Here is a 15370-nt window from a genome sequence, read left to right on the forward strand (position 1 = left end):
CTACTAAAATAGTAAATATTCATAAAAAAAATTTAAAAAAAATAAAAAAGAAAATACAAAAATAGTAAATAGAACCTCATAATGTGTTCACAATAACAGCTAGCAAACCCCACTCTCTCCCCACCACCCACCACAGCCATTTACCCAAATCTCAGATCCACCAAACCCTCTTTAATCTGAGCCGTCCATTTTCAACCATTAAACTCTATTTATACCTCTCCCCCAAGCATTGTCTACACTTGCCTTACGATCCCTTCTTCTTTCTCACCCCCACTCCCCAAGAACAGCGCGTGCAGTTCAAACCCCGAGTTTCCATTCCCCAATTTCCATAATGGCGCTACTAGTGGAGAAGACAACCTCCGGCCGCGAGTACAAGGTCAAGGACATGACTCAGGCCGATTTCGGCCGACTCGAGCTCGAACTCGCCGAGGTCGAGATGCCTGGACTCATGTCCTGCCGCACCGAGTTCGGCCCGTCTCAGCCGTTCAAGGGCGCCAGGATCACCGGCAGCCTCCACATGACGATCCAGACCGCCGTCCTCATCGAAACCCTAACCGCCCTCGGCGCCGAGGTGAGGTGGTGCTCCTGCAACATCTTCTCCACCCAGGACCACGCCGCCGCCGCCATCGCCCGCGACAGCGCCGCCGTGTTCGCCTGGAAGGGGGAGACCCTCCAGGAGTACTGGTGGTGCACGGAGCGCGCCCTCGACTGGGGCCCCGGCGGCGGCCCCGATCTGATCGTGGACGACGGCGGCGACGCCACCCTGCTGATCCACGAGGGCGTGAAGGCCGAGGAGGAGTTCGAGAAGACCGGCAAATTGCCCGACCCGAGCTCCACCGACAATGCCGAGTTCCAGATTGTTCTGACGATCATCAGAGACGGGCTTAAAACCGACCCCAAAAGGTACGCCAAGATGAAGGAGAGATTGGTCGGAGTTTCGGAGGAAACCACCACCGGAGTTAAGAGGTTGTACCAGATGCAGCTCAACGGCACTCTGCTCTTCCCTGCTATCAACGTCAACGACTCCGTCACCAAGAGCAAGGTATACATACATCTCTCTCTCTCTCTCTCTCTCTCTCTCTCTCTCTCTCTCTCTCTCTCTCTCTCTCTCTCTCTCTCTCTCTCTCTCTCTCTCTCTCTCTCTCTCTCTCTCTCTCTCTCTCTCTCTCTCTCTCTCTCTCTCTCTCTCTCTCTCTCTCTCTCTCTCTCTCTCTCTCTCATCTTTGATATTGCTTTTCCAGCTTTAGATCTAATAATCGTAGTCCTGAAAATTGAATCTAGATCTGACATGTTTTACCATAATTAGGGGTGGAAATCGGAATGGAATTTCCGAATTCCGCCAATTCCGATCCGAGAATATCCGGAAACGTATTGTTCATTCTGATTTCCCAAGTTTCGATTTCAGATATTTCCATTATATCCGAATTTGAAACAAGAGATCATAAACATAAACTAATGTAATTTCCAAAATTCCACCAATTACGAGGCAATCCAAAATTGGAATGATTTTTTTTTGCAACGGAAATTGGAACCCATACTTTAGTTCCGAAAATAATTGGAAATTTTTCGAAAAAGCTATTTCCGATCCATTTCGTCCGATTTTCACCCGTAACCGTTTTGGTGGTTAAGATTAGCTAATTATGATTAATCATGCTCTAACAATACAATTTGGGTTTTCATGATATTATTATTTAATCTCATATTATGAATCAAATGAGGCATATTCATTCATATTGAGATAAAATTGCACTTTTTGCTCCAAGAATTGGTTGGTTACATACATATTTATGTGAATTACCAATAACGCCCCTAACTCCCGTTCCATTTCCACCAGTTCGACAACTTGTACGGGTGCCGCCACTCACTCCCCGACGGTCTCATGAGAGCCACCGACGTCATGATCGCCGGAAAGGTCGGCGTGGTCTGCGGTTACGGAGACGTCGGAAAGGGTTGCGCAATCTCCCTCAAACAAGCTGGGGCCCGCGTGATCGTGACCGAGATCGACCCCATCTGCGCGCTGCAAGCCCTCATGGAAGGGTTCCAAGTCCTCACCCTAGAGGATGTCCTCTCCGAAGCCGACATCTTCGTCACCACCACCGGAAACAAGGATATCATAATGGTCGACCACATGAGGAAGATGAAGAACAACGCAATCGTCTGCAACATCGGCCACTTTGACAACGAGATCGACATGCACGGCCTCGAGACTTTCCCCGGAGTGAAGAGAATCACGATCAAGCCACAAACCGACCGATGGGTTTTCCCCGACACCAAATCGGGTATTATCATTCTGGCGGAGGGTCGCCTGATGAACTTGGGTTGTGCGACGGGTCATCCTAGTTTTGTGATGTCGTGCTCGTTCACCAACCAGGTGATCGCACAGTTGGAGCTCTGGAACGAAAGGAAGAGTGGCAAGTATGGGAAGGAGGTTTACGTGTTGCCGAAGCATCTTGACGAGAAAGTTGCGGCGCTTCATCTCGGAAAGCTTGGTGCTAAGCTGACTAAGCTTACTAAGGATCAGTCCGATTACGTTAGCATTCCTGTCGAGGGTCCTTACAAGCCACCTCACTACAGGTACTGAGACGATAAAATGTCGAATTTGGAAGAGAATTTATTTATATACTTCGATCCGTGTTATTTGTTTTCTATTTTTTTTTTTCCTTTCCTTGAATCATGTTTAGTGATTTGGGAGTTCGTTTGATGACCGAAATAAGTTCGATAGCAATCGGGTCGTCGGGTTTTTTTTTTTTTTTTTTTTTATCGAAGTGTATTTTGCTACGGCTATATTGTATTTGCTTTCTGGCATCTGTTTTTTTTTCGGTGAAATGATATATTATATAGTACCAAGAAATGTTTCCGTTGTGGTGTTTGTGATGGAAAATTTTAATATATGTTTTTTTGCATTTCATTCAATCTAGGGTAAATTATGAAAATTCCCCTGAACATAAGCTAAATTATGAAAAACACCTCTACATATCCGTAATTACTAAAACCCCCGATGTTTGTATCCGTCATACACCGACCCCCTCAAGGTGTACTTTTTTCACGAAATCTTTTTGATTCGAGTGAATATTTCCCCAAAAATGTTGATTTCAATCCTGCAGTGGTATTTTTTTATGCTATTTTTTAAAGACAAATTATTCCAATGGTGACTTAATTTTTTATTTTTTTAAGTACCGCATACACAACTTTTTATTATTACCATTACCCCTCTAAGTGTTACTTTTGTCTTCAAAGAGTAAAATTGACATTTTCCGAAAAATATATCCATGGAGTTAAAAGGATTTCGTGAAATATTACACGGTAAGAGGAGGTCGGTGTAAGACAGAAATAAAAGTCGGGGATTATGGAAATTACTAATAGATGGGGCAGTTTTTCAGAAATTTCCCTTCCAAATATTAAAAAGTGGGCCTGTATTTAAGCTTAGGAACTAAGTGTTTGGTAAATTTTTAGAAAAAAATCTTAATTTTTTTTAAAATAAGTTGTTGGAGAGCAAATAAGATATTTTTAAATAAGTACCTCTACCCCACATTTTTATTTAAAGTCTTATAATAAGTAAAAATAGGAAATAAGCCCATTATCCAAACATTCTAAAAATTAATCCTAAAAATAAGATGTAACGGTTTATCAGCTCTAAAAAGATCTTATCAAACGTAAGAGTTTATCAGCTGTTTAAAATAAGGTTAGCCAGTTTGGGTTTAAGATAATTGCTCTTGCTCTTGCCTGTATTTATGGAATGCTTAGCACATGTAAACTAAAATGTACGTTTACAACGCCACCTTTCTTAACCCCAATTGCTTTTGAAAGAATAGGGCAAATTACGGTTACCCTTGAGGTATGGTCAAATTACAAAAACACCCCTCTTGTTTGGATAATTACAACCACCCCTCATTTTAAATACTTTTACATAAAATATATGTAATTCAATTATTTACCGAACTATATCGTATATTCAATTAGGTAAACGGTATGAAATATTGGCGTACCGAAATTTCGGTTCGGTTTAACAGATTTAACATCCCTAAATTTATCTCTAGAGGGGTTTTTTCGTAACGCAATACATAGTTGAAGGGTGACTGTAATTACCCAAAGAGGAGGAATGGTTTTTCATTTTGCCATAACTCAGGGGTGGCCGTAATTTGTCCAAAAGACTAAAATGATAAGGGTTAAAGCATATATAACACTATTGGATACTGATTTCAAACAAATAGGTGTGTTTCAAGCAATTAGCTACAGATTCTCATTGGTCTTAAAAATCTTGGAAGGTCCTCAAGTTTGTTATTAGGTTCAGAACTTTATAATCGAAGTTCAAATATTGCTAAAAATCCAACGAAAAAAAAAGACGCATATATATAATTATCTATTAAACACACGCACGTGCAGGATTTGTTAAAATCGTGCACCAAAATATGCTTCTGGCAAGAGTTGCTTAAATAAGAAACCAACTTAACCTGTCTTCTTCAACCCTACAGCCACTGTTTTCCTATTAACACGTTCATTTTGATTCAGAAAGTTCGAATCAGAATTCAACTTCAGAAAATCTACGTTTCGTTAGGAAAAATCTACATCACCGGGTGTAGGGGAGAAGACAAAAGTGGTACAATACATATAATTTAGGGAAATAATGAGTTCAACCAATGACAAGTAGCTCCCACGAAAAGTCGCAAAAGCAAATACAAAACAAACAACATAATAATAATAATCCTCACATTTAAGTTACTGCTAATGCAAAAACAATAAGAGTGCAACAAATAAACCAAACTGCCATCACAAAAAGACCAACACAAAATCAAGAAACAATCTCAAACCCTAAAATCACAAATCAACCCCTCAGTACCTGTAGTGAGGTGGCTTGTACGGACCCTCAACAGGAATGCTAATATAATCGGACTGCTCCTTAGTAAGCTTAGTCAGCTTAGCACCAAGCTTTCCAAGATGAAGCGCCGCAACTTTCTCATCAAGATGCTTGGGCAACACGTAAACCTCCTTCCCATACTTGCCACTCTTCCTCTCGTTCCAGAGCTCCAACTGCGCGATCACCTGGTTGGTGAACGAGCACGACATCACAAAACTCGGATGACCCGTTGCACAACCCAAATTCATCAAACGCCCCTCTGCCAAAATGATAATACCCGTTTTGGTCTCTGGGAAAACCCATCGGTCGGTTTGTGGCTTGATCGTGATTCTTTTCACTCCGGGGTAAGTCTCGAGACCGTGCATGTCGATCTCGTTGTCGAAATGGCCGATGTTGCAGACGATTGCGTTGTTCTTCATCTTCCTCATGTGGTCGACCATTATGATGTCTTTGTTTCCGGTGGTGGTGACGAAGATGTCGGCTTCGGAGACAACATCCTCTAGGGTGAGGACTTGGAAGCCTTCCATGAGGGCTTGCAGTGCGCAGATGGGGTCGATCTCGGTCACGATCACGCGGGCCCCGGCTTGTTTGAGGGAGATTGCACAACCCTTTCCGACGTCTCCGTAGCCGCAGACTACGCCGACCTTTCCGGCAATCATGACATCGGTGGCTCTCATGAGACCGTCGGGGAGTGAGTGGCGGCACCCGTACAAGTTGTCAAACTGGTACAAGCAAAAAGGGAGGAAAAAAAACGGATTAGTTTTGGTGTTACGACATATATATTTTTTGCTTGTTTTATCTAGATAAGTTAGTTAGTGATCTACATATTTCCCTTTTATTGAGGGAAAGGCATGAACGGTAAATTAAGATTCATTAAGAATACACAATTATCCATATTTTACTTGTAGGATATCAAGTAATTATGTACTAAAAATTGCATTTACATTGATGGTAGAAGAAAGAGAATGCCACTTCTATGAATTTTTATTCTTTAAACAAACATCTTAAAGTAGGAAAAATAAATAGCGCTAATTTTCTTTTCAGAAGACTCGGAGTTGACCAATTACAAAATGAAAATTTAATGTGCATGACTGCTCCACAGTCTGGATCTGTAGTGTGAAAATCAGTTACTTTTGTAACAACTTCTATTCACAAAAATTTTAAAATTTCGTTTGTTTTTATTATTTGAAAAATTAACACCCAATAATGCATTCGTAAAGAAAAGCATCAAGTGTTCCTATGTAACTACCGAAAAATCCTCTCACAAGATGATATGTGCACTTCAAAATCCAATTAGCAAACATCAAATTGTTGTTTGATGTACTATTTTGACATTTAGCCCAATTCAAATGCGCAAACATCATTTGTAAATATTTAGTTTGTTGAATTTTGAAATGTCACATGTTTATCAATTTAGTAGGAACGTTGTGATGCATTTTTGCATCCAAAGTGGTGGAGCACCAAAATGCCAACCAACTTTGATCTTAGTGTAGATTAAGATTAACTTAAAAAAATTGATTTAATATATGTAGAAAATAATTATTTAAGCCATTCAAATTGCTATTAAAGACATTTTAATCTTAGTATGTATTGGTTCGGGTTAACTTCAAAAAAATTAAGTTAAAATACGTTGAAAATAATGAATCATTTGATGTATGCGGTTGCAAGAATCAAAGGGTGCATAAAGTATACATTTTGCTTCTTGCTACATAGTGTTTTGATGTCCCAATAAAACTCATATACACCATCCACAAACATCAAATGAATCATCATTTTTTTAAAAATATATATTAACTAACTCATCAAATTCAATTAAAAACTTACATATTATTAAAATTAAATAGAAATAGTAAATCAAATAAAGATTAATTTAAGGAAACATAAATGTACCTTGCTCTTGGTGACAGAGTCGTTGACATTGATAGCCGGGAAGAGCAGAGTGCCGTTGAGCTGCATCTGGTACAACCTCTTAACTCCGGTGGTGGTTTCCTCCGAAACTCCGACCAATCTCTCCTTCATCTTGTGGTATTTCTTAGGGTCCTCCTTCAAACCATCTCTGATAATTGTCAGCACAATCTGGAACTCGGCGTTGTCGGTGGAGCTCGGGTCGGGCACCTTCCCGGACTTCTCGAACTCCTCCTCGGCCTTCACGCCCTCGTGGATCAGCAGGGTGGCGTCGCCGCCGTCGTCCACGATCAGATCGGGGCCGCCGCCGGGGCCCCAGTCGAGGGCGCGCTCCGTGCACCACCAGTACTCCTGGAGCGTCTCCCCCTTCCAGGCGAACACGGCGGCGCTGTCGCGGGCGATGGCGGCGGCGGCGTGGTCCTGGGTGGAGAAGATGTTGCAGGAGCACCACCTCACCTCGGCGCCGAGTGCGGTTAGGGTTTCGATGAGGACGGCGGTCTGGATCGTCATGTGGAGGCTGCCGGTGATCCTGGCGCCCTTGAACGGCTGAGATGGGCCGAACTCGGTGCGGCAGGACATGAGTCCCGGCATCTCGACCTCGGCGAGTTCGAGCTCGAGCCGGCCGAAATCCGCCTGGGACATGTCCTTGACCTTGTACTCACGGCCGGAGGTTGTCTTCTCTACTACGAGCGCCATTTTTTTTGGATTTAGATCTGAGATTTGGGGGTTTTGCAGAGAAGAGGAGTGAGTGCAGAGAGGAGGAGGAAAAATGAAGGGATAGGTGAAGGGTTTATATAGGGTTGAAATGGACGGTTGGGATTTTGAGGTGAGACTGGGAGGAATAAGGGGTGGATGTCCAATTTAGTTAAGATTTTGGGGCTATTTTGAATTTTGATTAAAAGTCTGGCCATTGGTTGAAGAGTAAACGAAGCAGATATTTTGCCGAACATAATAGATAGCATTCTTCTATTCATGTCAAACCCAATTCAGTACCGCTGAAATGATAATCTGAAATTAAGGGTGGCTAGAACTAACAGCAAAAAAAAATTATTTTAATACAATTAAAATAAAAATTAGATAAGAAATAGTTAGTCATAAAATATCCTTAATGAAAATTAAAACTAAATACACAAATACTCCTCCAATCCCTCTTTTTCTTCATAAACCCCTGATTTGCTCCAAAATAGTCGAGACGATGACGTGGGATCCTTGGAAGATATTTTGGATGATAGCTTGTCGGGGATCCCGCCAGAGGGGTACCTGCAACGCCGGGAGGGGTTTCCCGGCGTAGAAGCTCCGACGATCAAGTCAGTTTTTATCCGGAGATAATCGAGTGTCATATGTAAGAGAGAGCATAGAAGTGATAAGTTGAGAGTAACTCCCTATTTATAGGTGAGGATACTTGATGGACAAGAAATAAGCAAACTTGCCCTAACTCCTCTTCTTGGGCCTGATATGACTTTGGGCCAAATACAAGTGAAAACTCAATCCACGGCCCAATAAATGATTAGGAAACCCCATGAGGACAATTTGGTCCGTATCAACTACTCCCTCCTACTCCGAAGTCTAAAAGTCGTGATTAGACTAGGAGTATTATTCACGTGTCGTCTTTTCGCCTTACATCGTTTTTTCTCTGATTGTATGACTCGTGCGCTTATCTCGCCGTATTGGCTTGAATGTCTCTAGCGATTTACTTACTCGATTTGATAGGCTATTCTTGCCTATTATAACAACTCATCTTTGCTCGATTTAACGCCTCGTTTTTGCGCGATTTAACGCTTCATTTTTGCACTTATCTCGCCTCATTTCGTTTCGATTTAACGACTCATTTTCGCGCGATTTAACGCCTCATTTTTGCTCGAGTAACGATTCATTTGCTAAATTTAACGACTCGTTTTTGCGCGATTTAACGCTTCATTTTTGCACTTATCTCGCCTCATTTCGTTTCGATTTAACGACTCATTTTCGCGCGATTTAACGCCTCATTTTTGCTCGATTAACGATTCATATGCTCGATTTAACGACTCGTTTCTGCGCGATTTAACGCTTCATTTTTGTACTTATCTCGCCTCATTTCGTTTCGATTTAACGACTCATTTTCGCGCGATTTAACGCCTCATTTTTGTTCGATTAACGATTCATTTGCTCGATTTAACGACTCGTTTTTGCTCGATTTAACGCTTCATTTTTGCACTTATCTCGCCTCATTTCGTTTCGATTTAACGACTCATTTTCGCGCGATTTAACGCCTCATTTTTGCTCGATTTAACGACTCGTTTTTGGGCGATTTAACGCCTCATTTTTGCTCTTTATGTGCAAAGCGATGCGGTGTTACTCATCTCGCTTAAAGCGCATCGGTGTTATTTATTTCGCGCAAAGTGCCTCGGTGTTGCTAAATGATCAACCCATTTTAACGACTCGTATTCTTCGAAAATCGAATTTAACCGAACTCAAGGGTTTTTCACCTTTGTTTATCTGACTCATTGTCCCTGACCCCACACATATATAACTATATGTCGGACATAAATTCAAGCCACATCTCGCAAGGATATTAGTAGAGGTTCGAGCTTTCATAGATTCGTGTTCGAGGTGGAGATGCGAGCTTCGTAGGACCAATTCTATATAGGAGAGAACTACAAGTCTCGAAAAATCCCGCTTCGAGGTAAGAAAACGAGTTCAGCAGCAAACACGATCATTAAGTACTCGCTTTTATGTACGAGAATAACTCTGGCCTATAAGAGCTTTAAGAACTATTTCCCGGAATTTGAAATTCCAGAGAAAAATTCAAGCTTCAAGAAAGGTGATTGAGAGACTTGCCTCGACAGGCATTAGGTTGGCGAGATTCGGTTAGAGAGCACCGGGATGGTAACGTTCGAGACGGCAAAATCTGGCTCGGAGTTGTGGGAGAATTGGCATAGAAGTGCGAGCAATGTGAACGCGAGCTCTCGGGATAAAGTAAGTTTTCAGCAATCCCGCTGAGAGGATAACTCCGAGCTTTATGTAGAAAATGCGAGCTAGGAGAGAGCCCCATTTTAACACTTGATCGCCTCGACTCGTAGCGATCTCTTGCCGAGGTGGAAACCTCACATCGCCATAAAAATATGGCGTGGGTCCTCTCTTCTCACATAATCTCCTCCCGTAATAAATGAGAGCGACAAAAAGTCCAATTACGAGAAATGAATTTGAGGTGTGAGTTGTGAGTGCGAGTTTCAAAGTTTCACCAAGCGTCAGGTTCATTCCGAGAACTCCGAACTTCAAGAAAGCCCAGCCCCGCTAAATCATGGGAATAAACTTTGTGCCTCGAGGGATCTTCCGGGGTATATGAGAGAAAATTCAAGCCCTTGAATTAATAAGGCATGGATATCTGTTAAGCAATACCGAGCTAAGGAGCAAGGTCTAGGCCTGTGGCGCCCCAATACCCATGCTGGTCGGTGACCTTAGATGGTTAGGTTTAGAGAGGCAAGTTTAAGCATCCCGCCACCGATCGAGAAAAGAAAACCGGGTTGTCCGAATACATCCCTCAGACGGGTTCCGACTCAATATGCATCAACGGAGGTGGTGCTGAGTAGAGAACCAAATTTTCATAAGTGATGGGTCCGACATATTCGGCTTGACGGGCACTGGGATCGGCGAAATCTGGCTCGGAGTTGGCTGGCCAAGCTCCAACCGATCAATACGGACTTCAAGAATTCGTTTTCGAGAGAATAATGTGATCTTGAAAAACTTCCTGCCAAGGAATTAGTTTCGGGTTTTGTGAAAACCATCATCTCGCAACTTATAAATCTGAGTATTGTCGAGCTTCATAGAGAGCCCAAATCGTTCACGAGACATATTCAAACTCATTCAAGATCGAGATCTCAGAAGATTGAGCTTATAAATTGTGGGAATTCAGAACCCCTCAGTTGATTGAGACGGCTGGGCCAACCGAAAGGGGTTGTAAATAACATGCAGCGGGCTCTTGGAGCGTTATGTCCCATCATTGAGCTTACGAGCTCAAAGTGTTCGTCTATTTTTTTTTTTTTTTTTTTTTTTTGTGTGTGTAATCCCGATGTAGATCATGTCGACAAATGCGGGCTAAGATTGCTTTTGGCTCCAGAGGAGATGTAACTTCTATTATTTTGGACATAAAGATATATGTCGATACTTTAGTTTTTGCTCAATTCATGTACCACTCCCCCAAGTTATATCTCCGATGGGTGAATGTTTAGTGCACAAGACATTTTCCTTTGGAACACCATGTGAAGAAATTTTGACTGACAATCCCATGCTTGTCAACGCTGAGCTAACCAGTGGCACAAGATTCTCGGTACTGAACACCATCATATATCCAAAAGGGTTTGGATAATCGTCTCTTTTTAGTGTATGTTACTGTGGTTATGATCGCATCGAGCTCATGCGAGATCGCTGAGTTCCCGAGGTCCCGCTTCACGAGACGGGTTCAAGTTTATCGAAGTAAATATGACTGACAAAAATTCCGATTACCATAGATAAATCTGAGGCATGAGTTGTGATTGTGAGCTTCAAAATTTGCTCTTTGTCAACTCGTAGAAGTCTGATAGGTCTCATGTTGATTTCATAAATTTACTAAGTGTCGAGCTCCTTAGGATGATGTCTGAGCTGTGCAAGGGGAATGCAAGCTGTAATACGAGCCTCCAAAAAATCCAGATGAAGACGAGCTCGAGGGATCGAGCTTCTTGTTTTTAACTCGCAATGACCATATACTAGCTCGAGTTTGATGCAGAGAATGCGCAAGAAAACTCCTTATGTTGTAAGTATCTCATTATGGTGTGTAGTGGCACTCAGCTAATCTGTCTTGGAAACCATTTACCAATTCCGAAATGATAAACACAAAGATTCATACCCAACTCGGAAGGTGATTAGGAGAGGTTTCTTCCTTCGTAACTTTATGCTCGAGATGGCGAGCGAGGTTCATACTGTTAGGATAGTAGACTAAAAGTCTCGCTTTTAGCTACATAATTTTATTATTGAATTAATAAAATAATTTATTATCGTTTTATGAGAATCTGCACTAGGGTATTCAATGCACTTAATTGATTGTTTGTCAATTAATTAAAAGCATGTCTAATATTCTAATAGTATTCGAAATGGTGTGCTACGGCGCACAGAAAGATCATTTTGAAAGTTCGTTTAGAATATAAAGATAAACGTTCACAATCTAGATGGAAATGGACTAACCATTGGTAAAAGATTGTAGCACAATATTTAAGTGATTGGTCTTGATCACAGTAAATAGAGAATAACTTTTGTAGTTATTGTTTTGACTTATTGTGCTAGCACACCCGGCATGTGTTGAACCGGACAAAGTGAAATAATTGTTTCATCACTGTTCATAAATGAAACTGTATTATTTCTAGTTGACAGTATATTACTTACTCTCTTAATCCCTAGATAATTAACGTACACATTTAATTAATGATCTCTACTTTGATGTCACAATGGGAGAGATTCCTATATTGAGTCAAATGGCCCCGGTGCGTTGGGTAGAGACATTAAGAATTAATAGGTGGAAATTGATTATCGAAAGGAATCCACATCTCTGAAATATGGGATTGATAATAACCTTTGAGTAGCTTATAAGATTTGTTTATGCCAAGTCCTGGCCAGGTGGATTTCGTATCCGGCATACTCAAATAAGTTAAGCGGGTAAGACTCATGAAAAGAAACCATTTAATTTATTTAGCAGTGAATAAATTATTTGGTGGTTATAAGATTTCTTAATATGGGGAGAATCTAAGTAATGATCGACCGGAGCTCGAATGTAATATTTGAGAATATAAACGGGAGTTCAATAATTATTTGGTAGTGGAAAATAAATAATTATTTAATGATTAATTAAATGAATTCTTTTAAGAGTTTGGATTTAATTAATTATTAGTTGCCCGATTTATATTTTCTCCTTTAGTCCCTATTGTAGCCCAATGGATTTTCTAATTAATCGAGAAAATAAAGTTCAACCAATATTATATATTGGAATTAATATAGCCGAAAATTAAGTCCCCATTGGATTGCAATTTTCGACTATATAGAGTTATAGAAAGAGTGGGATTTGTTTCCATGTAATCCTCTCTATGTGTGACTCTAATTCCTTGTGCTATATATAATAGAGATTAGGTTGATGAGAAAAAATAATAATTGCTACACGCCTATTCACGTTCCGGAGAGGAGAATATTTTTCTCTTCTTCTTTTCTCTCTAAGTTTCTCGATTATAGATTTAGATTTCTTCAAGTACAAGTCCACCATTGTAGAAGAATTATTAATCCGGGATATACAATAGAAGACCATTGTAGAAGAATTATTAATCCGGGATATACAATAGAAGACTAAAGGTTTTTAGAGAAAACTATAATTCCCGAATTTTCTGAGCAGTCCTGCGAAGAAAATCACCATAAATCAACCGTTAGTCGGATAGGCACGAAATTTATACAGTAGCTTCCTAACCCTTAGATCTACAATCCGACCGAAGGGTTTCTCAATCGGGTCAACGGTCGCGGAGATATCGGTGAAGGAAGAGGACAGAAAATTTCTGGACAGCAGCTTTTACGAAGGTTGAAGGCTTGACGTGGATCCTCGTTCGTGCGCCGAAGATAGAAACGAATCTGCTCGCGAAAACTGTAAGTTGCTAGATTAGATTTATTCCGCTTTAAACGAATCTAATCAAAGCATGTTAATAAAATTAAAACCGGCTAATCTAGAACCTCTTGCGAATTTTCATTGAATCCTGGGCTTCACATCCCAACAATTGGTATCAGAGCTTCTTTGATTAATTCGTTTGAGGTTCACATGTTGTCCAAAGTTGCATGAAACGGAAAATTCATATGTTGCATATAGCGTTTTGTTTTTGACTTTGTTTTGCAGAATAGAAAATCCGCTATTATGGTTATGAATATTTTATTTATGTTTTATGTGAATGGATCCCACTGCCTCGTGAGTGGTTACTTGTCGGTTTTAATTTTCATCGTGTGATATTGATGGAAGATCGTGTGCCTACGATATTTTTATTTTTTGTAATTTTTCTAGAGGAGTTTTAGATAGAAATTACATAGATAGAATAGAGCAGATTTTGTTCTCGGAATTGTTTGCGCGACTGTGCCGTTTCTGTTATCACGGCCTTGTCCACCGTAGGATCGAGCTGAATTTTTTTTCAGAGGTTCCTTACTCCTTGGTGTAGCATTCGACCGTTCGGATCGTGAATCGGAGTTACCTAGACGGAGATATAAATTTCAGAACAAGGCTGGAAATTCCAGGACAATACCAGAATTATCAACCGCGCGGGGTCTCGACATCGGGCAGCGGGCAGCGGCTCCGGGCAGTCTGGAATTCGAGAATTCTGGAGTTTACGGGGACTTTTGGACTTCCTAATTTTAAGGAGTCTAAATCCGGGAGTCCCAACTTAACCATAATAGCGGAAAATTAAATTGCTTTATTTAATGTTTTATGGTTCATGTATGTTTATATTTGTTATAAACATGATTGCATGTATTATTCATGTTTATTATATTTGGGCTTAATTTGTTTATGTGAGATAAGAAACGAGCTCAGCGGCAAACGAGATCGTTAATTACTCGCTTTTGTGTTCGAGATATAACTCTGGCCTTTTAAGAGCTTTAAGAAATATTTCCCGGAGTTTGAGATGTACGAGGCAAATTCGAGCTTCAAGAAGGGCGAACTCTGAAAAATTCAAATCTCGGAGAATTTTTAACAACCATAAGTTGCTCAAGAAGACTGTCTCTATAAATGTGGATTCCTTGACAAGACATTTGTAAGTAATATATTAGTGCTCCAAGCAATAAACACGAGCCCCAAGAATCATTGTTTTAGAAATAAATCTAAACTTCGGGAAATTTGAGCTGCAAGAGGTGACTTTTGAAAATATTCGAGCTAAAGAAATCCAATTTCGGGAAAATCACGTTGAGAATAGTCCAGTCGACCTGGCTCAATTAGAGCCATTATAAATAGATTTGCTCTTCTAGAAATTCCAGGGAAATAATTTGCGAGCTCCAAGACCAGCGAATCTTTCGTGAGTCATGGTGAGCTTATATACAGACAGTCCGAGCTCTTGGAGAGGTTTGTCCCATCATTGAGCTCGCGACTTTGAAATATTCATCTCGTGGTAAAGAAACTCTTCAATTCTTCTTACTTTCTATCAATCCCATTGTAGATTTCGCGTTGACAAATATGGGCTGAAGTTGCTCTCGGTTCTGGAGGAGATGTAACTTGCATTTTTTCTGGGCATATATTGATACTCTACCACTCCTCCGAGTTATATCTTCGTTGGGTGACTTTTTAGTGTGCAACGGAATTTTCCTTTGGAACACCGTGCGAGTCAATTTCAATTGATAATTTTGTGCTTGTTAGCTCCGAACTAACAAGCGACACAAGACCCCGGAAAATTTATTGCTCCACACCTCTTTTCAGAAACTGTTGAACACCATCTTATGAAAACCAAATCATAGATCCAATTGTTTAGTGTCTTTATGTCGTGATAGAGTCGTCCTGTCTCGTCTCGTACTGAACCGCATCGAGCTCATGCACGATCAAGCTCCAATATTAGCTCATCTCATATTTCCACAAGTATTATTGTGATGCCT

The 15370-nt window shown here is 40.8% G+C and overlaps 2 protein-coding genes across 2 annotated transcripts; one reads left to right on the forward strand and one right to left on the reverse strand.

Annotated features, from left to right (window-relative positions):
• Window positions 1-227: 227 nt before the first annotated feature.
• Window positions 228-2851, forward strand: LOC105964524 (adenosylhomocysteinase). Its single transcript, XM_012989030.2, has 2 exons — window positions 228-1042; window positions 1835-2851. The coding sequence occupies exons 1-2, from the start codon at window positions 332-334 to the stop codon at window positions 2579-2581; spliced, it is 1458 nt and encodes a 485-aa protein (XP_012844484.1). The 5' UTR covers window positions 228-331; the 3' UTR covers window positions 2582-2851.
• Window positions 2852-4577: 1726 nt separating this feature from the next.
• Window positions 4578-7571, reverse strand: LOC105964525 (adenosylhomocysteinase 1). The gene is made up of 2 exons (XM_012989031.2): window positions 6746-7571; window positions 4578-5577 (listed from the first exon to the last, which is right to left on the reverse strand). Exons 1-2 carry the CDS (start codon window positions 7454-7456, stop codon window positions 4831-4833), a joined length of 1458 nt encoding a protein of 485 aa, XP_012844485.1. The 5' UTR covers window positions 7457-7571; the 3' UTR covers window positions 4578-4830.
• Window positions 7572-15370: the final 7799 nt, after the last annotated feature.

This window comes from Erythranthe guttata, chromosome 7, assembly GCF_056151865.1.
Source record: "Erythranthe guttata isolate IM_541 chromosome 7, IM_541, whole genome shotgun sequence".
NCBI lineage: Eukaryota > Viridiplantae > Streptophyta > Magnoliopsida > Lamiales > Phrymaceae > Erythranthe > Erythranthe guttata.

Coding starts and splice junctions, on each gene's coding strand:
- LOC105964524 (XM_012989030.2), top strand. CDS start 332: ATGGCGCTACTAGTGGAGAAGACAACCTCCGGCCGCGAGTACAAGGTC. Junction 1,043..1,834: donor ACTCCGTCACCAAGAGCAAG/GTATACATACAT, acceptor CATTTCCACCAG/TTCGACAACTTGTACGGGTG.
- LOC105964525 (XM_012989031.2), bottom strand. CDS start 7,456: ATGGCGCTCGTAGTAGAGAAGACAACCTCCGGCCGTGAGTACAAGGTC. Junction 5,578..6,745: donor ACTCTGTCACCAAGAGCAAG/GTACATTTATGT, acceptor TGCTTGTACCAG/TTTGACAACTTGTACGGGTG.